Here is a 27,801-nt window from a genome sequence, read left to right as displayed (position 1 = left end):
TCCATTGGCACCAGAGTCAGGCTTTCATCATGGTGCAGGTGCATACACTGAGTATGGGTTGAGAACCATTTAAAACAAGACACATAAAACAATTATCAGAAGACAGTGACCCAGACATTTGAGAGAGAATAATGAACAAAGTTCAAGGGAAAGGCCTTTAACAGGAAACTGAGAGGTGTGTAGGCTATTCATATCGTCTAGGCCCTTTCCTAACTCTGTAGTTCCTTCAGAATACAGATAAAAGCAATGTCAAAGACGTGTCACATAGGAATCTGACTCCTGCACACAGACATCTGGGAGCTTGCAAATCTCACAAATGGCAAGAAATTAAGGTGGGGAGAGGTTTCAAATAAAGTACAAAAAGATAAATTGTTTTCGCCTCAAATCTACTTCTGTGGCTTTAACTCATTTACAATTTATAAACCTGACACTAATATTTTCATACTGAAACAGGGAAAAACACCAACATGAATTTAGCAGCAGAGCAAGGACTATGGAAGGACATTTAAATACAAGATTAGTTCTTCTCTTGAAAGAGTCCAGAAGGTGATACTGTGGTAGTTACTGATGGGGGAATGTCCTTTTGAATGCTGTGAATATATGTTTTTCTTATTGGTTGATGAATAAAGCTGCATTGGCCAATGGACAGGCAGGATGTAGCCAGGCAGGAAGTATAGGTGGGCCAGCAGACTACATGGCTGGGAAGAGGAACACAGAGAGTGAGTCACCAGGGAAATGCCTTGTGACCCCCAAAGGAGTAACATGCTGGAGCATTACGGGTAAGCCACAGCCTTGTGCCAATACATAGTTTAGTAGAAATGGGTTAATAATTAAGAGAGTAGCCAATAAGAAGTCTGAGCCATTGGCCAAATAGTTTATAATTAATAAAAGCCTCTGTGTGCTTATTTGGGACTAAATGGCGGTGGGACCAGGCAGGATAGAAACTTGCATCTACAGGTTACTGCTCAGGTGGCTAATGCTAGAGGGTTCACACTTGATACCAGAATATAGTACATAGCAAGATCCCATCTTAAAAACAAAAGTAAACAAGTAAAAACCCAAACACACAATAAACAAACATGAATAGATATTTTGAACTAAGAGCAAACTACAAGAAGGCATGAAAACTCAATGCTTTCCTTGGGGTTTCGGGTGAGAAAATGAACACTGAGGAACAGCGTGCATGCACATGCAGGCAGTCATTGATGTGCTTCAGCACACAAACTCCACTCTGGTGACTACAGGTTCTTTTCATGGAGCTGAGCTGAATTCACCCACACAGATCAGACTCCATGTCCCACAGGGCAAAGCGAACTGGTTGGCTTACAGTACATTTTTTAGAAACTAGACTGAAACTTTGACTAATAAAGGGGGACTTATTTCATAAAACATAATTGATAGCAATGGAAGAGAAAAGCAAGAAAGCTGTGGCAGAGTGAGGGGCTGACTGTAAATCAGTCTCTCAGGGATTTCCCTCTTCCCCAAAGCAGGGTTTCTCTGTGTAGCTTAGGCTGTCCTGGAACTTACTACATAGACAATGCTGTCCTTGAAGTCACTGAGATCATCCTGCCACTGTCTCCCAGTAGTGGGATTAATGATGTGGGCCACCACCAGTCAGGGATGTTCTTATGGACTAAGGGCATAAATGTTATTGAGAATTCCAGTGTATGATGAAAACATGCCTTTATTTTTATTGTGTGGGCAATTATTATTTTTTTAATTGTATTAATTTTTCAGAAAAAAACAGTGTATTGTTATTTTGTTGAATGCTGTCTCCTTTGACTGCTTTAGACTTTTCTCCCCAGAAATGTGTGTTATTGATTGAAACATCTTATTATATACAAGAGGTATCTTGTAAGAATTGCCAACTCCTTAAGAAGAACCAGTCATATTAATTTGGAGCTTCCACATGGTGGAGCAGGAAATGGTGATTGCAAATTCAACCCTGTCTTCCTGCTTCTTGGTCAATCTCTATTACTTTGTATTGATGCTCTGGACATGACTCCCTTCGGAGGGACACTGTAGACCTCTGCATTTCCAATCAGTGGTTCCCAAAGCCCAGAATAACAGTACAAGGCATGCGGGATGCTGAACAAATGACCATGTCGGGAAGGCTGATAGCAAGAGCCCCATTTTTCATTTATTCTGTGAATCTGAGTAATGTCTTCTTTCCTCACCACCAGAATGACCTCATGCTGATGGATCTACTGAAAGGGTTGGCATCTGAATGGTGCTCAGAAGTTGTTAGCATCTTTCTGTATCTCCAAGTAAGTTTTCTCTTTCCTAGAATTTGATGGCTTTAGAACACTTTTTACACAGCTACCCTCACTATCTTCTTTTTATGACACTGATAGGTAAGAAGTACACATAAATGGATCATCATGTGGCCAACAACAGCTTAGCACCATCTACCTTTATCATTTTGCCTCATGCTCTCCCAGTTCAGACAAATCCAGTCATTCTGCTTCCCAAACACACCAAAAATCTTTAGATCCAAATACATATTTCTTGATGTCTGTACAACTTGCCATCTTTATCCATCCTAATGCTTAGGACACTGTATTGTTACTGTTATTTTTATTCTTGGATATTACTTCCCAAGTGTTTCCACATGCCAAGCATTATTCTAAGAGTATTACATAACTCTATAAGTCATTCTATATTACCTGTTACTAAGAACATATTTGTGGATTCTTATCTGCACAGTCTTATGATATGAACTATAACTTGGACTTCTTTGCATAATTATTGTGCAAACAGGGATTCTACACATGACAGTAGTTACATTTTGGATTTGTATTTTGTCCTTTTAAGCTGCTGACTTTCATTAAACCCACCAGTTTTTCAGACTGAAAAGTAATGAAAAGAGTTCATCTACATTTTGTGGATATTTTGGCAGCCTGAATCTATCTGTAAAGGTTCTTTCCAAGGGAGAGAACAGTAGCCTAAGTAGCAGGGTTTGAATTTATGTTTAGAAATGTAAAAGCTTGATTATTCTTGACTAAGGCCACAGTAAGCAGAAAATGAGAAAACTTACAGATATTAACTATTATGAAATTAATTCAACAAGACAGTCTTGCTTAGCAAAGTACATAAGACATTGTTACAGGACATAAAGGAAACTTAGGAAATCCTGTTTCTTCCCTGAGTTTACTGAACAGGAGAAGCATTTTTTGCACACCCAAATCCAACAATGCCATCTCTCTTTTCCTCTTAAAAATAACTTTTAGGGATGATTACAAAGTAAAATACCTTCCAGGGATTTTTTTTTTTTTCCTCTGACGCTATAACTAGGCATGATAGGATTTATTTTCATTCTAGTTTTTTTTTTTTTTTGAGAATATAGCACAAACATTTAAAGTCATAATCTCCTCTTAATGTATTTAATCAGATCTAAAGATAAAAGGAAGATTTATAAGAAATTACTAAAGGAAAAGGAAGCCAATTGCAAATAACAGTCAAGATCAAATCATAAATAGGAAACAGTATTTTTAAATAAAATTAACATTGTAAATTGCATGGCTAACTTACAAAGATGAACTTTTTATGCTTTTATGTGCTGTTATTTTTTTTTTTTTAAAACAATAAAGATGTGGAGGTTTTCAGACTTGCTTGCTTAGGGATAAAACAAAATAAGAAAGACTAGTATGTTGATTGAGCCATGGACTTAATCATAACAGAGAATAAAGGAAATGCTAGTAAATAGCACATTGCAGTTGAAAAGAAAAAGAAAATAAAAGGTGAATCAATTCAATTTGGATTAGCTAAAGGCACTTCTCCCTGACTGCTGAACCTGGTATGCGTCAAGCATCTAGGATTACACAATGGGGTATACAGATTTCTTTATGTTGTGGGTAACTCAGGAAACAGAGTCAAGGGTCTTCTCTGCATTCCTAATGGATACTTTAGCCTCAGTCAAGTGCATAAGATTTTCTGTTTTAGGACATGTACGTGTAGTCTCCTGTTTTGTGTATGTTTGTGAAAAAAAGAGAGTAACGAGAATGATTTTTGTACATATTTCTAACACATTATTCATACTTTAGAATTCTTACCAGTCTCTGTTTTTGAAGCTCTTCTCTGAGGATTCTATCTTCTGGTAACACATCACATAACAAAAAATAGTTGTCTTGTTCTTCTATTGAGAGATTAGGACAGTAAGTGAGAAAACAGATTTTTTCAGGAGTATTTGCTTCTTTAAAAATATGTGGACATGAAGCAGTGGAGATGGTTCAGTTAGTACAGTGCTTGCTGTGCAAGAGTGACAGCCTTGGTTTGGGTCCTTATGACTCACATAAAAGCACAGAGTGGTGGATCCCTAATGATCACAACTGACGGGCTACAGCCTCAGTCAAAGACTCTCCCGCAAAAAATAAAGAATAGTAGTAGAGGGCAAAATTGCCTTGTGGCTCACACTGTGTGCGTGTGTGTGCATGCCCATTAGTATCTGGTATAGAGTTCTGATGTATATTTATTCAAGTAAAGCAAAAATGAAAACACCAGTTTAATTTCAGCTATCATGCAAGTTAGAGCAAGTGTAATTTAAGAGAGTGAGATTATTTCTGTGAGTTTTTGATTTATGTGGATAATCAAGACATGTACTTACCAAATGGAGCTGTGGAATTGATTCTTATCACGCTGCAAAAATCTGTGATGGGCTGTTCAGTGAACCTTTTCCTCCAGTATAAAATGTACCTAAAGAAATGATATTCCGAAGGATGATGAGACTCAATATACAACTCTTAAAATGATAGGATCATACAAGAACGTCTAATTACCCCCACACTGAAAAGCAGATGCAAACTGAAACTGTGGAGAATATGGAAGAGAAAAGCAGTGTGACACTGCAGACATGTGAGATACGCACTTAAGAAATCAAACTACCCTGCAAAGTCATGGAAATGAGTAAGCCATACATCTTTGAAATTTAAAATGTACAGGTATATGATAAAGTTAAAATGAGTTTCTTTTGCTTGTTTGTTTGAGACAGGGTCTCATATAACCCAGAATAGCCTTGAACATGCTATGTTGTCGAGGCTCGCTTTGAATTCCTGATCTTTGGGCCTTCACCTTCTAAATTCTAGGATTACAGGCAAGTGCGACCACACATGGTGAAGGTGAATTATTTTATTAAGAATGATGTTTTCTAGAATAACTTATAGTTTACATGTATTTAAAATATAATCATTAGGGGTTAGAGCAGTTTAGAGCACTGTATGATCTTCCAGAGGATCCCGCTTTGAGTCCCAGGGCCCACATGGTGGCTCACAAGTATCTGTAACTCCAGTCATGGGATATGATGCTTTCTCCTGGCCACTGCAGGCACCAGGCAGGTTTGTGGTACACAGACACACATGTAGGTAAAACATCCATACATATAAAAATAAATAAATCTAAGAAATCAGAATAAAATAGGTTATGACACCCAAGGAGATAAAGAAAAGATTGAGTGGTCATCTTTAGCAAAGTGAGGTATCAGCATATGGTTAACATCTGCATAATTAGACCAAACATCTAAATGCCCACACTGTGCCTAAAATAAATGAAATGTGGCCTTTGGAAAAACAGCTGAGCTGATATTTTATATTTAATGAGCAGAGTTAGAAGTAGCATATGGACTAAATTTAAAAGCCAATCAGAACCCAGCCCTGTACATGTGCGGCAAGACAAGTAAAATGACATGATTGAACTAAGCTGCTCCTCCTTCAATGTATTTATTATAACAGGATGAATTATAGTGCTATCTCATAGACCAAAGGGCACCAAAGGAGAATGTGGTCTTCATGAGAAAAAAGGAAATGGGAAAGTTGACCCTATAGTTGACAGTTTATTGGACTATACAAATTACAGATAAGAAAAGCAAATTACACCAAAGAACCAAAGCTTTATTACAAAAAAAAAAAAAAAGTGTAGGGATTTGGAAACTTAAAATGGCTTGATATAGCATCTAGTGGTGGTCGGTCAGAGTAGGCTCAAAGTCAATGCTGCAAGAACGTGGGTGAGTCCTTGAAGACTTCTGCAGCAGTTGCCTAGCCAGCAACTCCCCATTCCTTTCACTCTTCTTTTGGCATATTTGTTACCATCATTGTGGTCTGGAGACATGATGAGTGGTATATAAAAGATTCTATTGAGAAAGATCTGAGAAAGAGAACCACGATGTGAGCTGGTAAACAAATAAAACACGGAAAACAATGGGAAGACCAGGATACACAGGAAAAGAAACCAATGAGTAACAGTAAGTCAGAACTGCATATTTAGCTCTTGCTCCTCACATCTAGCTACCCTGGTAATCTTAATGTGGAGGAGGAGAAGCATTCCTTACAGAATAGTTCTGACTTTATCCACAGATCAGAAAACGACAATGTTAAGCTCTAGTCAGCTAGAATTACAAAGACTGAACATATGGCCAACTCCGTGGCTTCCATATGCCTTACATGCGGAAGGGACAGCATACCCCTCCAAGTAGATAATAAGAGGAATGTATCTACAAAAGATAAAGCATTATTTTCTTGGCCAACTTCAGCACTTTCCATTCCTTGGTATTCTACACAGCTATCCCTGTTCTCTCTATTAGTTAACTAGCCTGTCTGGGAAAAGAGGGGGTGAGAGAGAGGGAAAAAGGAAAGGAAAGAAGCTCAGGGCTGGGCAGATGGCTCAGGCAGTAAAATATCTGTTGCACAAATTGAGTTTAGATACCTCCCTCCAATACTAAAGCTGACCGAATCTGTAAACCTTGCTGCTAGAGGTGGTGGTAGGTGCACGGACACACAGATACCTGGAACTTACTGACCAGCCAGCCTAGCTGAATCAATGAGCTCCATGTTCACTGAGAGACCCTGTTTCAAAACGTGAAGTGGAGAACAATGGGCAGAGACACCTCTTGTTGACCTTTAGCCTCCACACAACATGAATGCACACACACTTGTACACAAACAAGTACCTAACACAGACACAAAGACAGATAGACAGACAGACAGACAGACACACACACACACACACACACACACACACACACACACAAACACACACACACACACACACACACACGAGGCTGGGGAATGGTCTGCTTAGCCCATCTTCCATTGCAAAGCGGTGCCATGGATAAAGAAATATGGTAGAACCTGTGTTAGAGATGTCAAGAATAGGACAAGAATTCTTTATCCAAACCAAAATATAAAGATTTTTGTGTTCATGAATACGCAAACCCATATATGGCAGGACGGGTGCCTGAGATAACTGACTTTTTGAGAAGACCACAAATCACCATACAATTTAAATGCATAAATGCACGTTCTGTAGCACATCGTGGCACAGCATGCAAGCACAACTTCAATTGCTATGTAGATTTTAGCCCAAGCTTACATTTGTTTGAGCTTTTAACCAGAACTAAGGGGAATTCATTTATATATTTTCTTGTGGTTATTACAGGTACTCAGAGAAATTGTATTCAATTGACATGTAGCTTAATGTCAGCAGATGGCCCCAGCCCCAATTAGAACATATTTTGCAGAGTTATATGACTATGTAGTACTTCTTGTCCTCATTTTTTCTACTTTTCTAGTTTATTCAAAGTTAGCTACTCAATATATAAAGGCTGCTATGAAATATGTGGTAGGAATTCTTTATTGAGATGAAATTCATGATAGCATTTCAACCCTTTATTAAAAAGCCATAAAACCAATTGGTAAGTCATCAGCAAATACCTTTGTTGAAAAGCATTTCAAATCCTAACCAGAGTGGTGGTAGCATACACCTTTAATCCCAGCATTCCTGACGCAGAGGCAGGAACATCTCTGTGAGTTTGAGGCCAGCCTGGTTTACAGAGCTACACAGAAAAACCCTGTCTTGAAAAACAAAAAACAAAACAACAACAAAAAATCAAATCCTATGCCTCGGCCTCTTTCTCACATACTAAAAATCTTTGTGGCAGTATCGTGCTTGTTCTGGCTTGCACTGTAGTTTATATACATACTGATAAAGGTATGAAGGGTTGAAATATGATTGTTATCCAAGTAGCAATGAATGAATGGAATGCAGAAAATTCCAGTTAACATTTATCTCCTGGCACAATTTTATCTACCAAAGAAAGTCAGAAAATAGCTCACTCTAAATAACTGTTAAGTGGCCTTAAAGGAGATTTTCAGTTTTGTTTTATTTCCTCTGCCCTAGGAAGTTTTATATTTATCATGTTTCAATAAAGAATGTCAAGTATGTTTAATATGAAAATTTATTGTGCACTTCTTATAACACACAGGGTAAGGCTGAAGTGGTGGCGCGTCGCTGTGATCCTAGCATTTAAAAGGCAGAGGAAGAGAAATGTAAGCTTGAGGCTAGCCTGGGCTCCACAGAGAGCCTCTTGAAAAGAAAAGCAAGCCTATCCCAAAAACCTTTATGACGTGTGTGTAGATTTTCTGTGTCAACCAAAGCTCTTTACTGTTGTCACTGCCCCAGCCCTCTACAGTTTCTTTCCTGAAGGCTGGAGTGAGTCACACTGCCGTGAGAAGACTCTAACTTAACTGATCTCAGTCAATGACTGTCTTGGAGAAGAACTTTTAATTCTATTCAATTATATGGAGCTATTCACAGAAGATTGGATATATTAAAAATGTTCTTTAAGGAAACAAGAGTTTACTCAGAAGCATTCTTGATTATTCCAAATTCATCTCCTTTTTATTTCCTGAAAGTGAAAATTTTATTTAATTAGGGGGGCATCTGTCAAAAAAGAACTCAAATTCTACATTTAAATTACATGGTAACTCTACATTTTAGAAAGCACTTACATTTGGCATGTATCTTTTTCTTTAATTAAAAGGCATGCATTTCACTGTTTAGCTACACTTAGTGAGTGATTGTTCTCAACATTTACTTATTGATTCCTCAGCCCTGAAAGCCAGTTAAGTAACTTGATTGTTCTGCCCATATATGGGCAATAAGATTAATGCCAAAAATGAGATGAGTACGTATAAATATTGTCACTTTATTATACATACACACAAAAGAGAAAAAATAAATTTTGATCTAAACATTCCTCAGATTTTAAGGGCAAAAGAGAAACAAAGTCTTAATACTTCTCAGTTACCACTAATAGGTAGAGCAATTTTTGTTTATATGATATCAAAGTAAACAAAAGAAAAGCTGAGTAAAATAGACACATCATTTAATAGTCCTGTCACAGTTACTTGGAGAAGAACAAAGTTGAAAGATGTGTAGCTTAAGAAGTGTATTAAATGAACTGACTTGAAGACATCTTGAAAAAAGTATTACATTTGGCAAAGTTCCCATAATAATCTAAAAACAACGACCCTGACCATTTCTCCATAATTTAAAACTAAAATATATCAAAGGGGAAGGAGATACACAATGTGTTTGTCCTGAAAATATGCAAGAAATTAGTTCAGCACTTGATGACACACATCCCTCAGTTTTCCTTGCTCTGTTCCATGACCAGCAACATCAAAGTCTAGTAAATAACCGAATGTGGTGGACTTAGGACCTATATGTACGTACACAGAAGGCATGCTGCATATACTCCATGTTGGCAGTTGGAAAGGACAGCAGAAATGAGAACAGCTGGATTACCTCACAGGGGTGCTGGTTATTCCAACTTAAATAAACTGACTTTCTAAAACTCTTGATAAAGTGGAAACTTGAATGAGATTTATAAATAAATGATAATTAGGTTTTCAGACTAGTTTAAAGACCTACTGAAAAGGGAAGCTATAAGTGCAAGACTGCAGTTTGATCACTAATCAAAAGAGAAATGAATTTGGCTCTCACCTATCAAATATGCAGCATATCATAGGCACATATTATTCTCACTTGACAGACATTAACCGCTTGCTCCACGCCACAAGCCTAAGAGGTTCCCAGGCCAAATTCCAGCCTAGCCTTGCCTGTTTCCATAGTCTTCTCCAATGCTAATAAGAAGACCCTTGGCAAGAATGATACTGCTTCCTGGCAATGGCATGGGTGGCCTGGGAGACAGCTGCACCCATGTGATAATGTTGAGGCCACTCGCTGCTTTCCAAAGAAATGGAACCTTTCCATATCTCCAAATTTTATCTCTTGGCTATTACCCAAGTCAGCAACTACTATGATGTTTCCTCAGTAGAGAATCTATAACATGTTTTAATTAATCATGATTTACATGCTCATCAATAAAAGATTGAAAAAAAAAATCTAAGGAAACTCCCCTGAGTGTGATCATCCATATCTGTGCAGAGATTTCTTTCTGTGTAGGATACACCACTCTCCAGCAAGAAGGAATTTAATTCTTTTATAGATAAAACCAAAATTTACCTCTGGAAATCTGCAACCAGTTTCACATCAGCTATGACAATCTTGTGCTCGATAATCATGTGCTTCAGAAGTTTGTCTTGTTCAGCCAGGGGAAGTCGTTCCTCACAGAACATACAAGGCACAGATGGAGGTCCTTCGGAAGCGGTGGGGCCACCTGGGCTTTCTGGCAGGGAAAGCGGCTCCAGGATACAATCTTTACTGTCTGGGAGAGGCACAAAAGAAAGAAGAAAGAAAACTGAAACCAACCCTGGCTTTTTAGATGGATGATTTCTCACCTCCTGCATGGAAAGGGGCCTGAAGGCATTTTACTTATTTTAATAATAATGATGATGATGATGATAAACACAGTGCCAGAGAGAACCTTGCTGTCATTTTAAACACAGCTACAGCCACGGGAGAAAGAACTTGGAGCCGCACAGTCTTTGCTTGAATGAGGGAAACCCATTTGCTGAAGTCACTGTTGAAGTTTTTTCTTCTTGGGTCCTGGCCAGTGGCTGCAATTCAGAGTGCTAGCAAGTGGAAACAGCTGGGTTGGGGTCCTAAGTGACCACATGACTTAGTAAGCCATCACACAGCTCATGCCAAGCTCTTTCTAATATATCTGAAAGCTTTCTTATTTCTAGTCACATGCCATGCACAAAGAACACATTTCCTACACTGGCTTGAAACAGCAGTGATACGTGGCTGAAGTAGCAATCTCCATGTTATGTCTATCATTTGCTCATTACAGTCAGGCTTTGATGAGCCAAGCCTTACACACTCAGTATATACATAGTAAACTTTTCCTTGCCTGAACGTTTCTTTCTTCTTACATCACTCACAGTGTCTTCAAGTGCTTTAATGTCTCAATGTCTCTGATTTCAGGGCAGCAAACTAAGGCAGCTGTCCCAGGAACTCTCTTTAGTCTGCCAGGGTGGAACCCTGGTCCTGCCATCTTATTCCAGTTCTAGGGTCCAGCCTTTGCATTTGCTGAAGGAAAGACACTTTCCTCAGAGAGAGATAAATGCTGGGCCTGATGCTGCAGGCCAGTAATAGCTGGTTGGGAGGTTGAGCAGGAGGATCTCAAATTCAAATCTTGGGGGGACTGCAGAGAGAGTTAAAGGCCAACCTGGCCAATTTAATGAGGTTCTGCCTCAAAATAGAAGGTAAAGTGAGGACTGTAGGTAGTTTTGTGATGGAGAGCTTATTTAACATATATAAGCATACTGTCAATTCCCAGTATTTTTTTTTAAAGCTATTCTGCAGATGAACTTTGGAATTAGGTTAATATCAATATTTTACATTTTATTTCTTATTTTTACTCTCATTTTGTCATTTAAATATTCTAACTTAGTAATATTAACTCCGTCACTGGTACACTGTTGAGCATGGGCTAAGAATCAGCTGAGTCCCATAGATCGGAGCACTCATTTGCCACTTAACAAACACTGCTGAGTATCTACAACTGTATGTCAGTCAATACTTCTATGCAGTACTGCATGGTATGACTCTTCTCAAGAGACCATACTGTTTGCTAGAAGGTACCGGTAGGTTAACGAGAAAGAGACAGAGGACGTTTATGGACAGCTCAAAGCAGGATGGCTCAGAACAGTTGGAGAGGAAATTGTCCCATAGGAGATTTTTGGTGTACAAATCTCACATACTCCAGTCATATTCAAGTCCTAAATCAAACTGTGCATATGCCCATACAATTCTATATTAGAACTGAAGAGGCTATCGAGTAAACACAGCACTAGGGAGTATTTAAAACATGTAAGTACTTTAGAAGTATTATTAATGAAACTGCTGCTAGCACTCCTCTGCCAGCCAAGGACAACAAAGGCAGCATATTGGTGGGTATTGGTTAATGCTGATTCCAGCCAAGAGCTGAGGGTAAGAACTGTACAGTACATAGTCTTAAAGAAGCTAAGTATATTACTCCATCTCAGTGTTCAGGGAACATCAAGGGAGAGGGGTCGAAAGGACTGAAGAGCTGGAGGATGAGGCAGATGAGAGGTGCTGAGAGATGCTCTCAGGCTATTGCCTGCTTGAAAGGAGGGCAGCTGTGGTTACTCAGAGATGACCAAGCTGGTCAGCAACACAGCATGAACCAGGTCCACAGCAAGGAGGAGGGCCCACAAGGCCCCACCCCAGCTCAGGAACTGCTGGTGGGAGGACAAGTCAGTTTTCTTCAGGGGTGTGGCCAATGGTAGCACTTATTAGGGCAATGCTAATGGGACTTAGTGGATTATTAAAAAAACAAGAGAAGGAGGACACTAAGTTGAGAGGCATGGTGGGAGTGGTTCTGGGTGGGGAATGGAAGAGAAGCATTAAGGATGAATATGATCAAAATAAACCATATACATGTATGGAATTGTCAAAGGATGAAAGGTCCTTAATTAAGTAATGGTAATGTTAGTAAACATCACTTGACAAACACATAACAATGAGCCCTGTTGACATTTTTCTCCTCCAATCTAACTGAAATATTTGCAGATTCCTTCCTCTGACCAGAGTAAACAAGCATATGGTAATAGCAACCATCACCACCACCAGTAGGATTGAAATGAGAATTTCCCACTGATAAATCAGCAGCAGTGTGCTAGGGCATCTCCTCAATCCTAACATGTCATTTGCTAAAGTTAATATAATCCCATCTTCCACATGAGGGATTGGAGACAGGAAAAGCTAAGAGTAATATTTTATGAAGACAGTTCAGTCTGAACTCAAATACATTATTTAGCTCCCAGTACCCAAAGGCATTTTCCAACTTGAATTCTTCTTGAACACCTACACTCAGTGCTGTTTTGAACGTGTATGTATTTAGAGCCAGTGTGAATTTCTGTGCATTCCCGAGTGTCCTGATGCCACCCTCCTCCTGGCAGTTTTTGTACCATGCTCAGTATCCCAGATTTTCTTCCATGATTGTTCTTATTTTTTCCACAGATTTCCTGTAAACTCTCTTCTTCTGTGGTTCCTTTATATGGCTAATGCCCAGCTGTTCTTTTCCTCAAATTATTCCTGGGTAAACAGACACAAGACTCACATGTACGGAAACAGAATTACCTGTCATGGCAAAGGAACAGACTGAAATCATGGCTGTGAAAATTTTATGTCTGAGGAACCTGTGGTTTAGGAATTATTGAATATGAGAATATATTTCAAAAAAAATGATTCAACAGAACCTTTAAATATGATTTTTTTTTCTTCTCTCTGACTCTTTGATCACTTAGTACCTTGCTAACGTGGTAACAGCATTGTCATGTGGAATAATTCATTTACCTACTTGTCTGTTCTTTGCCCCTTTGCGTGGTTGATGCGGGAAGTCCTTGACACCAAACAGATCTGATGTCCCCCGACTAACACTGTCAGCAGGTGTAATTTCTGGTCAAATGTTACATACTTTATCCATAAACATTAACTCCATCGATCCTCACCATAACTCTAATAAAGGGCTTCCATTAATCCTATCTTATAAATGACGGAACAGAGAGGCAATTTGAGTTAGTGCTGTTAGCTGTTCCCTGGTAGAGAGTGGATCTAGCCCCACACTTGTGCTGGAGCACACACATCTTTATGAGATACTACAGAGTAAGTAAGAGCTTTCCTTAGATGAGGCAGAGCCACATCCATACATTACTATTTATTTATTTATTACTTTAGAGTTCTATTATTTTATTTTTTAAAACTATTTTTAAGTTAACATCCTAACAAATGGATTTACTATCACATTTTCTTACATGTCATTTCACTTTGTTCATGTTTACCCTCCTTCCCCATTACCCTACCCAAGCCCCATTCCATTTTGATGTTGTAAAAAGGGAAGAGTAAGTTGGGAAGATGCAAGTCTCAAGATGGGGAGACTAAGTTGGAAGAACAGTGTAGATGCCTAAGTCTGAGAGCTTGTGGGGCAGCAACATTAGCAGTGCAGAGAGCCTAACAGTTCTAGTCACTGACTGGCCACTGAGAGTGAAGGAAAAGAGAATAGGAAGAGAGAGGGAGTATACCACCATCTTTGTGGAGTGAACTGGCTAGTTTTATTCAACTTGACACAAGCTAAGTCATCAGAGAGGAGGGAGCTCAATTGAGAAACTGTCTCCTCAAGATCAGCTGTAAGGCATTTTCTTAAACAGTGATTGATATGGGAGGGCCCAGATCATTGTGGGTGGGGCCACTCTGGGCAGCGGTCCTGAGTTCTATAATAGAGGAGGCTGAGCAAGTCATGAAAGAGTAAGCTAGTAAGCAGCACTCCTTCAGGGCCTCTGCATCAGCTCCTGCCTCCAGGTTACTGCCCTGTGTGAGTTCCTCCCCAGCTTGCTTTTGGTCATAGTGTTTCATTGCAGCAATAAAAACCCTAACTAAGACAAGGAGCCTGTATAAAACAGTAGTTCCAGTCAATGACTTTGGATTTCAACACAAAGAGAGTGGTTGTTAGGGTAGGGTGAGTAGTACAATATCAGAAGTTACATGCTCCTCTTATGGTTGGTAGACATGAAGCAGAAACTGGTACTCCACGTGATGGATTTAAACTGTCCTGTTTGCCAGTCTCTGCTCTCCAAGGTTCCCCTCTGGGCTTGGCTTACTCTATCTCTTCATGTATCACTGCTATAATCAATTATTCACACACATATCTATCTCCACTACTATGTCAGTCTGTGAACTCAAGGTCAAGGGCTTATTTTTATATGTTTTGTGTAGACTACAGTGACTGGAACAAAGTTAGTATTTGACAAATGTTTGTTAAATGAAGACATGAAAGAATTAACAGCAGGCCAGAGGTCCTTTGAACTAGAGTTCTAATGTTAAGTTTCTAGGAAAGTCCCATTTTAGGAAACACCTGTGCCTGTCTTTAGTGGAATTTTTCTTCCCTGGAATTAAGGCTAGACCAGCTGTATTTACAGCTTGATCTTTTTTTAGTGCTGGGGCCTTGGCATAAAAGGCACAATGACAACTAGGAATGATTAAAAACTGAAATGAGTTCTAAGCTAGAAATGCACATTAGTCAGTTTAGCAGTCATAACTAATTTGTTTTTATTTTGTCTTTTTGTGGAGGCAGGGTCTCCTTGGCCCTTCCTTGCCTAGCCTTGATATGTTATATTTTATTGGAACAGAACTTGTAAATATTCTTCATGGAAGGAAGGGTATTTCATGGCAAAGAACAAGTGGCATTTGGAATGCATGGTGATTTCACCACTCCATAAAGGAAGTTTATATGGAATAGATATGGGTCCTGACTACACGCTTCAGTTTAGAGCAAATGGCTGAGTGAGTGTTACCTCCTGGAGATGTCTTTTTCTTTTTGGTGCTGGGACTCAAACCCAGGGCCTGTTGTGTTAGAGATCTTTTTAAATGACGATTTCAAGTTCTGAGTTTAGACCGAAGAAGAGCAGTTTTAGGAGTAGTAGCCCCTACACTCCCCACTGGGAACCAACAACTCAGTATTAGCAATGTGAATGTCTTGAGCTAAGGAGCACATGTGGCATCTTCAACACCTGAGAAGGCTACAGACTAGGGGACAAGCTAAAAGACAGTCTATTTTTCCCCAGTGAGTGCCATCAAATACTAACTGCTCGGTCAGTTAGTATTTCCCTTACCACGTCTAACAGCTTGTTTATTTCTAGCAGTAATGAGTATTAGTGCTACCTTTCACAGCATAGTAAAAGATAATAGATACAGAAATATACAACCCATTACAGCAGTGGCTTTGGATCCTAAAAACAGAAGGAAGATCTACAAATTCAGCTTCTTTCAGCCAAAAGTATCTTAGAGATTCTGCTTTGGCCCCAAATTTACTTCACATGTATGGTACAAATTAACGAGCTATCTGCTCTAGTTCTCATTTTGAGCATTAATTGTTCAGATGAACTATATAAGAACAAACCAAAAACCAAAACAAACAAAACAAAACAAAACAAAAAAACAAAACCTCCGTCTTAAGAAAGCTGACTTTTGAGGAGATCCTATGCTGATTTTACTGCTTCTAGGGTAAGATCGATGAAATGTCAAGTGATTACTCCTTGTTTCTTCAAGCTGAGCATGAATGTGAATCACCTCACGTTTTGTTAAAACAGTCTGATTCAGCAGCTATGGCAGCCATGGAAATATGCCATTCAGTTCTCCTACTGCCATAAGAAAAATTCAAGCGCTGTACTCTGAAATGTCATTTGCAACAGTCTACAACTAGGGGCTAATATCTGACACATGTAAGACGCCCCTCAACCAAAAACCAAAACAGAACAAAACCAGATGAAAAAGCCAGCCAAGGGACTTATGCAGACTCTTCCAAAGAAGAGAAATAAATAGCCAACAGGTACATACAAAGAGTGAGATAAGATTTTAAAAACTTGCTATAGGATGGCTACTAGAAATATGGTTTAAAGATTCCAGAAAACATTAAAAATGGATTATTCACAGGACCCATCTTCCTGTATGTGCTCATTTATCCCAAAGAAGACAGGATCTCAGACATACCTGTGTTCTTATTATGCTTGCTGAAGTGTTAAACATAATAACAAAGAGGTAGAAATAACTGAGGAAGGGATGGATAAATCAAGTAGACAATATTCAGCCTTAAAAAATGAGTTTATTTAGGATCTATGAGATTGCTTAGATGGTAAGGGCACCATTGCCAAGCTTGATAACTTGAGTTTGTTCCCTGGTACCCATATTGTGGAAGGAGAAAACCAACTCCCACCAAATGTCTTCTGAACAGTGAAACACACACACACACACACACACACACACACACACACACACACACACACATACACACACACAAAGGGGAGAAATATGTTATAACATGAGGCATCATAAGTGAAATAAACCAGGACCAGAAAGATAAACACTACATGATTTTACTTACATATGGTCTCTACAGGTAGACACACAGACCACTAAACTTTAACATGCAGAGGGAGAGTTATCAAGTTATTAGTGCATTTAATTAATTTATATCCCCATGTGTAGCCTCTTTCACATACTAGTTCAGAAGTTGGGGCTAAAGTGATTTGTATTCTCTGGAGTTGTAAGTTCAATGTGAAACTGTATTTAAGATTATGTACATGTGAACTTTACTCACAAGGCCTTTTGATTCCTAAACAGTTCTGGGAAACTACAAAAAATTGAATGATCATTAATCTTGTTTTTTTAAACTATATTTTCTTTTACTAGTTCCACTACTTTTATTTGTGTGTGAACACCTTATTGCCATTTTTATTTATAATGTGCACATGAACATTCATGTTTGTTAGCTTTTCATTGCTATGATAAACATAAAGGAACATGCAGAAACATAAAGAAACATAGATTTATTTAAGAGATTGATGGACTTAACCCTTTAATTGTGTTTCTTATGGCTGTGATGAAAACACCCAGATGGAAGCAACTTAAAGGAGAAAGGGTTTATTTGGCTGAGGTTACAGCCCATCATTGCAGGGAAGCCAAGGCGGCAGAGAATGAAAGCTGCTAGTTTTGCACATGCCATTGAGAGCAAAGAGTCATGGAGAGGCTGAGTGAAAACAGGTGGCAATAATCCTATCTTACCATCAAAGCTATCAACATGGCCAACCCTTTTAGAAATATCCCATGTTTCTTTCTTCTATGATCCCAAAATTCCTGCCCATGTACCAAATTCAGCTAGGATGAGCTGGGAGGATATATATACATATACATATACATACATACATACATACATATATGTCTATAAAACATACATCATGTTTAGATGCTACTAAAAATAGTCTACTTACAAACTTGTAGAATTGGGGAAGGCCTCGCTTCCATCCCTATTCTTATGGATTGCAGGGTACCTTACATGACAAAGACCAAGGTCCTCCCCATTATTATACTAAGGCAGTAATACAGAATCTATTAAATCTAGTAAATTCTGGCTTTTGATTCTCATCTGTGCCACATTCTTTTTAGTTTCAAAACCACCCAAGAATGAAAATATAGATTAAGATTTTTCTCCTTCAGGCAATTTTGTGTTGGTTTCATTTCTTGGTTATTGTAATGGCTAATTGTGCTTATCAACTTTACTGGATGAAGGAATACCTAAAGGCCACAGAAACAGACAATAGCACACATTTGAAGTTAAAGGTGTTTGCTGTTCTTCCAGAGGACCAGAGTGTGGCTCCCAGCAGCTATGCCAGGTAATTCACAACTGCCTGGAACTCCAGGCTGATGGAATCTGAGACTGTTTTCTGGCTTTTGTAGGCACATGGATGCAAGTGCGCGCGCGTGCGCGCGCACACACACACACACACACAAGATAAAGTAGGATTTTAAGAAAAGGAAAAAGAAATGCTTGGGGTATTATGGGAACACACTTCTGGGTGTGTCTGTGAGGTGTTTCCAGAGAGTATTAACTGCAGGGGAAGGCTCAGATTGAGTGTGAGTGGAAACACTGCACAGCTGAAGTCTACAACTGACAAAAACAGGAACAGGAGAAAGCCAGCTGGGCACTGCTAGTCCCCTTTCTTTCTGCTTCCTGATCTACACACATGTGAGGGAGAAGTCTCACACCCTCCCTGCCATGGACACAGCCAGTCCCACCACCATTATGTCCTTTCAATGATGGACTGCACCCTCAAACTGAAACAAAACAAACTTTCTGCCTTACATTGTTTCCTGTTAGCTATGCGCTCAAAGCTATACATAATGAATATAGCTGCAGATTATCTGTGTTTCTGTGTAATACAGACCTTATTATTATTGTAATCTACACTAAAAGGGGAATGTGGTCCTTTGAATGTAATTGGCGTTCATAATCTCATAGGGAGTGGCACTATAAGGAGGTGTGGCTTTGTTAGAGTGGATGTGGTTTTGTTGGAGGAAGTATGTCACTGTGGGGGTGAGCTTTGAGGTTTCCTATGCTCAGGATACTGCCTAGCGTTGTCACGCAACTTCCTGTTGCCTGAAAGATGTAGACTCAGTTCTAGCACCACATCTGCCTGCATGCCACCATGTTTCCCACCATGATATGATAATGGACTGAACCTCTAAAACTGTAAGCTAACCTCAATTAAATGTTTTCCTTTAAAGAGTTGCTGTGCTCCCTACAGAATGGGAAAAGATCTTCACCAACACCACACCTGACAGAGGGCTGATCTCCAAAATATACAAAGAACTCAAGAAACTACAAATCAAACTACCGAACAATCCAATAAAAAATGGGATACAGTCTGTATTTAGATACAGACTTCTCAACAGAACAATCTCAAATGGCAGAAAGACACTTAAGGAAATACTCAACATCCTTAGTCATCAGGGAAATGCAAATCAAAACTACTCTGAGATTCCATCTTACACCGATCAGAATGGCTAAATCAAAACCACCAATGACAGCTTACGCTGGAGAGGATTTGGAGGAAGAAGAACACTCCTCCATTGCTGGTGGGAGTGCAAATTTGTACAGCTGCCGTGGAAATCAGCATGGTGATTTCTCAGACAATTAGGGATCAACCTACCTCAAGACTCTACAATATCACTGTTGGGCATACATCCGAAGAAAGTATATCCACACCACAAGGGCATTTGCTCAACTATGTTCATAGCAACATTATTTGTAATAGCCAGATCTTGGAAACAGCCTAGATGCTCCTCAATTGAAGAATAGAGAAAGAAAATGTGATATATTTACACAATGGAGTACTACTCAACAGTAAGAAATAGTGTCATACTAAAATTAACAGGCAAATGGGCAGAACTAGAAAAAAAACCATCCAAGTGAGGTAACCCAAAACCAGAAAGACAAATATAGCATGTACTCACTCATAAGTGGATACCAGAAATAAAGCAAAAGATGCCCAGCCTACGATCTATAACCCCAGAAAAGTTTGAACCTTTTTCCAGAACAGATGGAAGCAGATGCAGAAATCCGCAACTAACCAATGGGCCAAGCTCCTGGAGTATAATCTAAGTGAGGGAGGAGTGATTATATCAACGAAAGAGTCAAGACCATGATGGGGAAACCCATAGAATCAGCTGACCTGAGCTAGTGATTGATCACTGACTCCTGTCTGACAAATGGGGAATCTGCATAAGACCAAGCTAGACTCCCTTAATATAGGTGACAATGATGTGACTGGGATAATATATGAGGCCAATGGCAGTGGGTCTAAAACCTTACACAAATGTACAAACTGACTTAGTGGAGCCCATTCTATATGGAGAGATACCATGCCCAACCTAGATACAGAGGTGAGGGTGTGGAGAGGTGCCTTGGTCCTGCCTCAAAGAGATGATGTGACAAACTTAGTAGACTTCCTGTGGGAGGCTTTACCTTCTCTGTGGAACAGATGGGAGGAGGGAGAAGTGGAGGCAGTGGGAGGGGGTGAGAGGGAAGGAAGGGATTGGAATGTAAAAAAATAAATTAATAATAATAATAATAATAATAATAATAATAATAATAATGAGTTGCTGTGGTCATGGTGTATCTTCACAGCAAGAAAAATCTTAACTAAGACATAAGTTAGTACCAGGTATTCAGTTGGAACCTCCAGCTTGCCCTTGCATGATCCAAAAAGTTCCATTCCTGTCTCTCTCTCTCCAAACTCTGCCTTCTCAGAGAGTCTCTAAACAAAGGAAGCACCACAAAGCCCAGTACCACACTCTTGTCGGCTACTACAGCTTTCTCCCCTGAAGTTGCCGAATGCCCAAGCCCCTGCCTAAAGTGCTCAGCTTTTGACCATACTTGTACACAAACCCAGCTTGTGGTGGACACATCATCACCCCCTCACCTACCACATATAAAGTCTCCCTGCTTTCATTTGTGGGCCTGACTACTCTGGCCTAGATCTCTGGGGAAAAGCGAACCTGCCCAGGAGTTGTTATGCTCAAATAAACCCGTTGTTACACTTTTTTCAATTCTGCTTGATCTGGCTTATTGCACTGGCTGAGAAACCTCTTACTGGGAGACACAAAACATATTACCGGCAATTGGGGCATTGTGATAGGCCTCACCATGCGTTTGTTTGTAGTAAGATGGACTTTAAGTATTGCCTAATGGGCCATACTAGTAGGAGCACTGAAGACAGTGGTGCTGAGTTTGATTTGATGTGGGGATCAAGAGGGTTTAGAGGAGAAGAATGTTAGTATGTGGCCTAGAGATTGATATTGTGATATTTTGGTGAAGAAAGTGGCTGCTTTTTTGCTGTTGTATGAACATTCTGCCTGAGGCTAAAGTGAAGAGTTTTATATTAATTCTGTTGGCAGAAGAAATCTTAAAACAGTCTAGAACAGACTTTGCTGTGTGGATATTAGTGGTGACTCTAATGAAGATTTATAATGAAAACGAACAAGCGGCACAGGGTATATTACAGAAAGTAAATTTTGAGGAGAAAAGAAGCACCAGGAAGTGGAATGGAGCTAAGTCTTGAGTTCAAGGAGATAAATAGAGTAAGAAATGGACTTTAGGGAGTAATTGCCTCAAGATAAGATCTCACCCAGCTAAATTCTGACTTGTAAAAAGGAACTAAAGAAAAACTTAGAGCTGGGTGTAGAGGAGAACACCTTTAATCTCAGCACTGGGAAGGCAGAGACTGGTGGATCTCTGAGTTTGAGGCCAGCCTGGTCTACAGAGGAAGTTTCAGGACAGCCAAGCTTAGGCAGTGAAGGACAGAAAGTTGGTGAAGATGTAATTGAACGAGGGGCCATGTTCCAGCCCTAGTAAGCAGCAGAATTTAGCAGCTTCAGTCATGTTCTTCTGGCTGTAGAGTTAAGGATAGAAAAAGGGGGCTATAGAATTTGCCTCTGTACCTAAAGAAAGCTGCTGAAGCCAGGCATGTGTCAGGGGTCTTCCTGAATGGAGGCCTAGTAGGGAGGCTATTTCATGAAGCTGTGAAGTTGAAGACCGAATTGCCTTGGAGAACTCAAGATGTTAGAAATGCCAGAATTGTGGGTTACCTGCTTAGGAGAGCTGCTCACAGGAGTGCACAAGCCCAAGAGAAAGAAGTGTGTGGCAGTCAATGAAGCTGAATGGAGTTGGAGATATGAAGAGTGTTTTGACATCACACATGGAGATGCAGAGTCTGGAGTTTCCCCAGCTGGTTTTCAGTCTTGCTTTGGTCCAGTATTTTCCTACTATGCTACCATCCCTACATTTTGGAACAGAATGTATACCCTGTGCATATGTTGGAAGTATGTGATCTGCTTTTTGATTTTAATTTTTACATGTGAGTATAAGTTAGGAAATTGTATGAATCTCAGAAGAGATTTGAACTGAAAAACAGGTGATAGACTATGGGGACTTTTGAAGTTGGACTAAATGCATTTTTGCATTATGATATTGTTATTGTTACAAGCTTATGGGGGCAGGGAGTGGGATGTGGTAGTTTGAATGTAATTGACTTCCATAATCTCATAAGGAGTGGCAATATTAGGAGGTGTGGCTTTGTTGGACTGGGTATGGCCATGCTGAAGGAAATGTGTCACTGTGGAGGTGAGCTTTGAGCTCAGGATACTGCCCAGTATCTCAGATGACTTGCCTATAAGATGTAGGATTCTCAGCTTCAGCACTATGTCTGCCTGCACGCTGCCATGTTCCCCACTATGATAATAATGGATTGAGCCTCTAAAACTAAGTGAGCCACCCTCAGTTAAATGTTTTCCTTTATAAGAGTTGCCGTGGTCATGGTGTCTCTTCACAGCAATAGAAACCTTAACTAGGACAGGAATGAGTGCTGCCTATGTTATCAATGCAAGAATAACAACATGAAAGCAGTAGCTGTTGGAAACCATAGAAACCCATAACATTTTAAAGGAAATAGCCCTAGGAAGAGAAATGACTAAAAACAAACCCTCTTGTATAATATGGTAAGCATTAAGTCATATACCATTTCTACTTCTAAAATACTTTAAAACATACACATGAATAAGTATATTCATTTCCCTAGAAGTAAGTTCTCCTACTGGAATGCTTATTGTCAACAAGAGATTTCAATTCCAAAAGTAGACGAAGGACCATACTATACATTATAAAATTATATTAAATATTCTTTCACATCTAAGGCATTTCCTCTGCTGCTCCTACTCTACACTTTTAAAAATACTTCCCAGAATTTACATTAAGATTATCATTCTAACTTTAGTAAGGCCAGCACCAGGAATGCAGAGGAAGTAAGGGGAATTCAAGGCTAGATGTGTGGGGCATTTTAAGACATTAAGGGTTCTAGGCTCTTAGTGATTACGATACATTTCTTCTTTTTCTGTTAATTAATTAAAAACAGGTCTCATTTAGTCCTGGCTGGTCTTGAACTCCTAATCCTCTTGCCTTCACTTCCAAAGTAAAAAAGCATGAGCTACAACACCTAATTTTTTTTATTTTTCTTTCTTTTTTTTTTTTTGTGATCTCCCCTTTATTAGTAGAATTCAGAATGACTTTTCAATGGTAAAAGTGTATACAAACAACAAGACATTTGATACTAAAATCTTAACCTTAAAAAATTAAAATTTAACATTAACGAATGATATTTCATTAATCATAAAACCTTATGTCCAACAATGCTAGAGGGTCAAAGTAACAGAAGACACTGAGAAGCAAAGATGTTGGGACAAGAATGGAAAAATCACATGGTGATTGCTCTTATTTATTGAGCTCTAATAAGAGAAAGGATGAAAAGGAAGGGACAGTCTTATGACTCAGATTATCTGATTGGTTAAATGATCCATCTTATTTACACTTTCTAAGCAAGTGCAGTACTAGCAGGAAATTCATCCATCCACAGAGGGCATGGCTGGCATAATTCAATTGATTTAACTTGACAGGAAATTACTTTAGAATTAGTAGTTTGCTCAATATTTTAATAAAATGGGCTGGCAGTTAGAAAATTGTAAAATACCTATATGATCCTCTCTTTTAAGTATAATTAGTGGTTTTGTTAGAATCATAAATTTTTGAGTTGTGGGACTAATATATCCCTATTTGCAATATTAAATGACTAAGTCATATTTTTATTTCAGTGCTGGTGTTTTGATTCATTAATATGAATAACTGTGCAAAGAGTTGTTTCTATAAAAACAGTTAAGGATTAATTTTCAGGGACTAAAAAAGTCCCAAGGTTAATAATTAATAGACTTTCAAAGTTCTGCATATTACTTATTTAAGTTGTTGGAGAACCTCTGGGAAATTCAATCTCTATATAAGATATCTCTCTATTGAAACATTGTATTAGCTCCTTGGAAGAATTCACTTTTGTCTTTTTGCTAAGGAGAAGATACTTCGTTTTAATGCTGACTGTATTTCCTTGGCTTGTCCTAAACACATTCATAATTTAGAATTAGGCCAAGTTCTGCTTTCAAATCAATATCTATGTTGAGTATATTTTTCATTTAGAGAAAAACCATAGGCTATATTCTCTACTCTTTCAGCAAACATTTTTTACCATCTTATTCAGAAAATGCCATACCAAGTTTAAATTAAGAAAAGGTACACCAATTCTTTTTGACCTGTTATTGAGAGGTTAAAGTTAGCAATGACCAATTCAACCTGGCTTCTTTAGAAGATAGACTGTAATCAACAAAGCTGGGCTAGCCCAAGAGCATGTGGGCTATTCCACATTGGCTACATCTACTGATTGTCTGCCCTAAGGGTTTTAATTGTTGAAATATTAACAGGCCTCATGAGAACAGCCTTCTTCATACTAAAGCAGCTTTATAAGAGGAAGGCTCTAAAAGTTTCCACAACAAAAACTTATAAATTATCTTAGTCTTGGTATTTTGAAATAAAAAACTTCTAGTTGATTTTCAATGTATTACCACAATGTAATACATGTTTCTCTCAAAAACAAAACTTTCAGGCAAAGGCTGTGCTGGACCTTATTAAGATGCAATGGAGATATCAGAGTAGGCTTGCCATCTAGGAATCTGTGGTTCCCAGCAGGCAGGCTGCTCATGGCCCTATCAACACAACTTAAATATTCAAAACCACTAAATGTAGGCATTGCACCTGAGATAGAAAGGGATCTTGGCAGCCTGCAGCCAAGGAATACCATAAAGTCACCATGAGTAAAGCAGCTTATAGTCCTGGCTCCAGGGACTGTTTTCCCCAGTGTAACAACTTTAGTCCAGTAGGGAAGGTTTTCCCCAGTGCAAAAATTATAGTTCTGCTCTGCTCCAGTGAAAGTTGTTACTTCTCTGCTCCACTCCATTTCCTGCAGAAAAAAGGTCTCATCCAAACCTCATTCAAGAGATTTAGTGGGAGGGAAGAATTCAGGAGGGTGGCTGCCCCTGCCAGGGTACAAAAAGGGAGCTCCCAACTGAATAGGCACAAGACTTATATAGGGCTTCATAGGAGCAGATTTTTTTTTTTTTTTTTTTCAGGGAGAAGATTTTCAGGGTGGGAATTGGTTAGATTTCAATCCCCAAGCTTGGATAAACTCAGAGACTGGCTGGATTTCACACTCAGGGATTGGCTGGTTTTCTTGCTTAGGGATTGTTTAGTTTTCATGCTGAGTTGGTCAGGGGCAGAGTGTGTTTCTTTGGCCCTGGTTTCAGGGTCAGGGTGTGTTTCTTTCAGTGGCTCTGGTTTCAGGGCCAAAATGTGTTTCTGGCTCTGGTTGCAGGGCTAGAGTGTTTTTCTTTGGTTGGCTCTTTTACCCTACACTAACAGTAGAGCAAGTTAGACATAGCCCAGCATTTTAAACAAATCCCTTTTCTTCAAGTTACTTAGACCCATTATGATTTGGGCTACTTTTATAAAGATATAGTACTCAACAATCTTTTAAGGTGTTTATAAATGGTTAAGAGTCAGTCATGTTCAGAACACTAAAAACATGTTTCAATGTATTTGTCTATTGAACAACTATCATGTGTTTGTAGTGAAGTTCAATACCACAAATCCTATCTGTGACACTGATCTTCTAGAATTTTGACATCACAAATTCTATTCCTATAACAACATAACTGTATATCTGACTTAACAGAAAGACCCCTTGATGGCCTGGGGATGTAGCTCACTTGGTAGAGTTCTTGAGTAGGCTGTACCAGGTACTATGTTTGAACTTCAGCTAGGCACTGAGGATGCATGCAGTAATGTACATACTTTGGAAATGGAGGCAGAAAGATAAGACATTTGAGGTGATCATAGGCTACACAGGGATTTCCAGATCACCCTGGGATAGATGAGACCCTGTCTCAAAATGAGAAAGAAATCCTAAGCTGGAGAAGTAAATCAATGCTGGACAACATACACAACACGTAACAGAGTTCAGCCTTGTTATTTCAGTGGGCTATCTTTCCTAAATTTTATAGCCAACACCACAGAAATGAACCCCTCAAATATGTGAATTTTATTTTTGAAGAATAGGTGTTTCAGCCAGCCTGCATGGCACAATCTGTAAATGACTCATATGACAATAAGCACTGAATTTTGCCAGCAGTTAATCCAACTAGCAACCTTACTAAAAATGACACTCTAATGAATACCTTTAGTCATTTTGATTTTTAGGCAGTGACTCAACTGCCATGGTCTACAGGAATCAGCCTAGGAGCTTTCAAAACATGCTGCTTTTTTTTCATGCAAAGATTCTAATGCAGTTTCTCTAGGGTAGCAGGACACGTTTATTGCGAAGCCACAAACCACTGTTCTAATAAAAACCAATTATGATCAATTACATGACTTTGTAAGTTAGCATAAGACAAACCTTTGTAAGTAACGGTAAAAAATTGTCTTCTTTTGGGAGAAAATGCATTTTATTTTGGAAGTGATATTTTGTGATGAATAAAATTGTATCTTGTAGGCAGCAAACTGACTAAAAGAAGATTTCATAAAATGTAAGTAAATCGTCCCTTATTGATCTTGCTCCTTAAGTGTAAGCTGGCTTTGCACACACTAGGTACACAAAAGATCTTTGAGAAAATCTTGTAAATTCTAGGGTGTCCTTCCTTAAGACAAGGTGGAGGCTCAGGAACTGCTATCCTCATTAATCTACCTATGGCAGCTGAGCATGTAGGGAGACATGGGAAGGGCATCACTTTCCTGTGTTTAAAGCCCACCCAACTGAGAGAGACCTATACTTTTTGGGCCAGATACTTAATTAGGTATCTAAGACCTATGCTCTGAAGACAGGAATATGATGCAGTATCTATCTATCTATCTATCTATCTATCTATCTATCTATCTATCTATCTGTCATCCATCCAAGGGTATAAAAACTTACCTGGATGTACACACAGCTCAGGTTTAACTGTCTACTTTTTATTAGGATTGCTCTGTCAGAAAGATCCACTGAGTCTTAGCGATATGTCATTTATTCTATTTCCTTTATAAGGTGTATGATTTTTTATAATGAAACGTTTCCCAAGAATGCACATGCAGGGTTAGTGCTTGAACTTCTGATCTAACATAGTATTTTTAGGGCAGGACACATGGGGATGGACATGGTATCCATTGGTGAGTTCTGATAGCATGACTCAGCTTTTAGACTACAGAAAGTCTTTGATTCTAAGAAAGGGTGGGTTAGGGACTGGGGTTTCCCATAAAACAGAAGCGTGATTCTGAGCTGCTAGTGAGAGGGAAGGGAAAATCAA

At 39.0% G+C, this 27,801-nt stretch overlaps 1 protein-coding gene across 1 annotated transcript in view; it reads right to left on the bottom strand.

Annotated features, from left to right (window-relative positions):
* The window catches only part of Znf277 (zinc finger protein 277), a 115,662-nt gene that overhangs the window by 44,407 nt on the left and 43,454 nt on the right, over window positions 1-27,801 (bottom strand). Inside the window, exons 2-4 of the mRNA XM_051175071.1 lie at window positions 10,297-10,498; window positions 4,604-4,692; window positions 4,053-4,135 (exon numbers count right to left, since the gene is read on the bottom strand). Of these exons, the coding sequence (XP_051031028.1) occupies window positions 4,053-4,135; window positions 4,604-4,692; window positions 10,297-10,498 (374 nt within the window). The remainder of the gene's footprint in view (window positions 1-4,052; window positions 4,136-4,603; window positions 4,693-10,296; window positions 10,499-27,801) is intronic.

This window comes from Phodopus roborovskii, unplaced genomic scaffold (assembly GCF_943737965.1).
Source record: "Phodopus roborovskii unplaced genomic scaffold, PHOROB, whole genome shotgun sequence".
Lineage (NCBI taxonomy): Eukaryota > Metazoa > Chordata > Mammalia > Rodentia > Cricetidae > Phodopus > Phodopus roborovskii.
The sequence above is the reverse complement of the archived record's forward strand: the minus strand, read 5'-3'. Positions and strand labels throughout refer to the sequence as shown.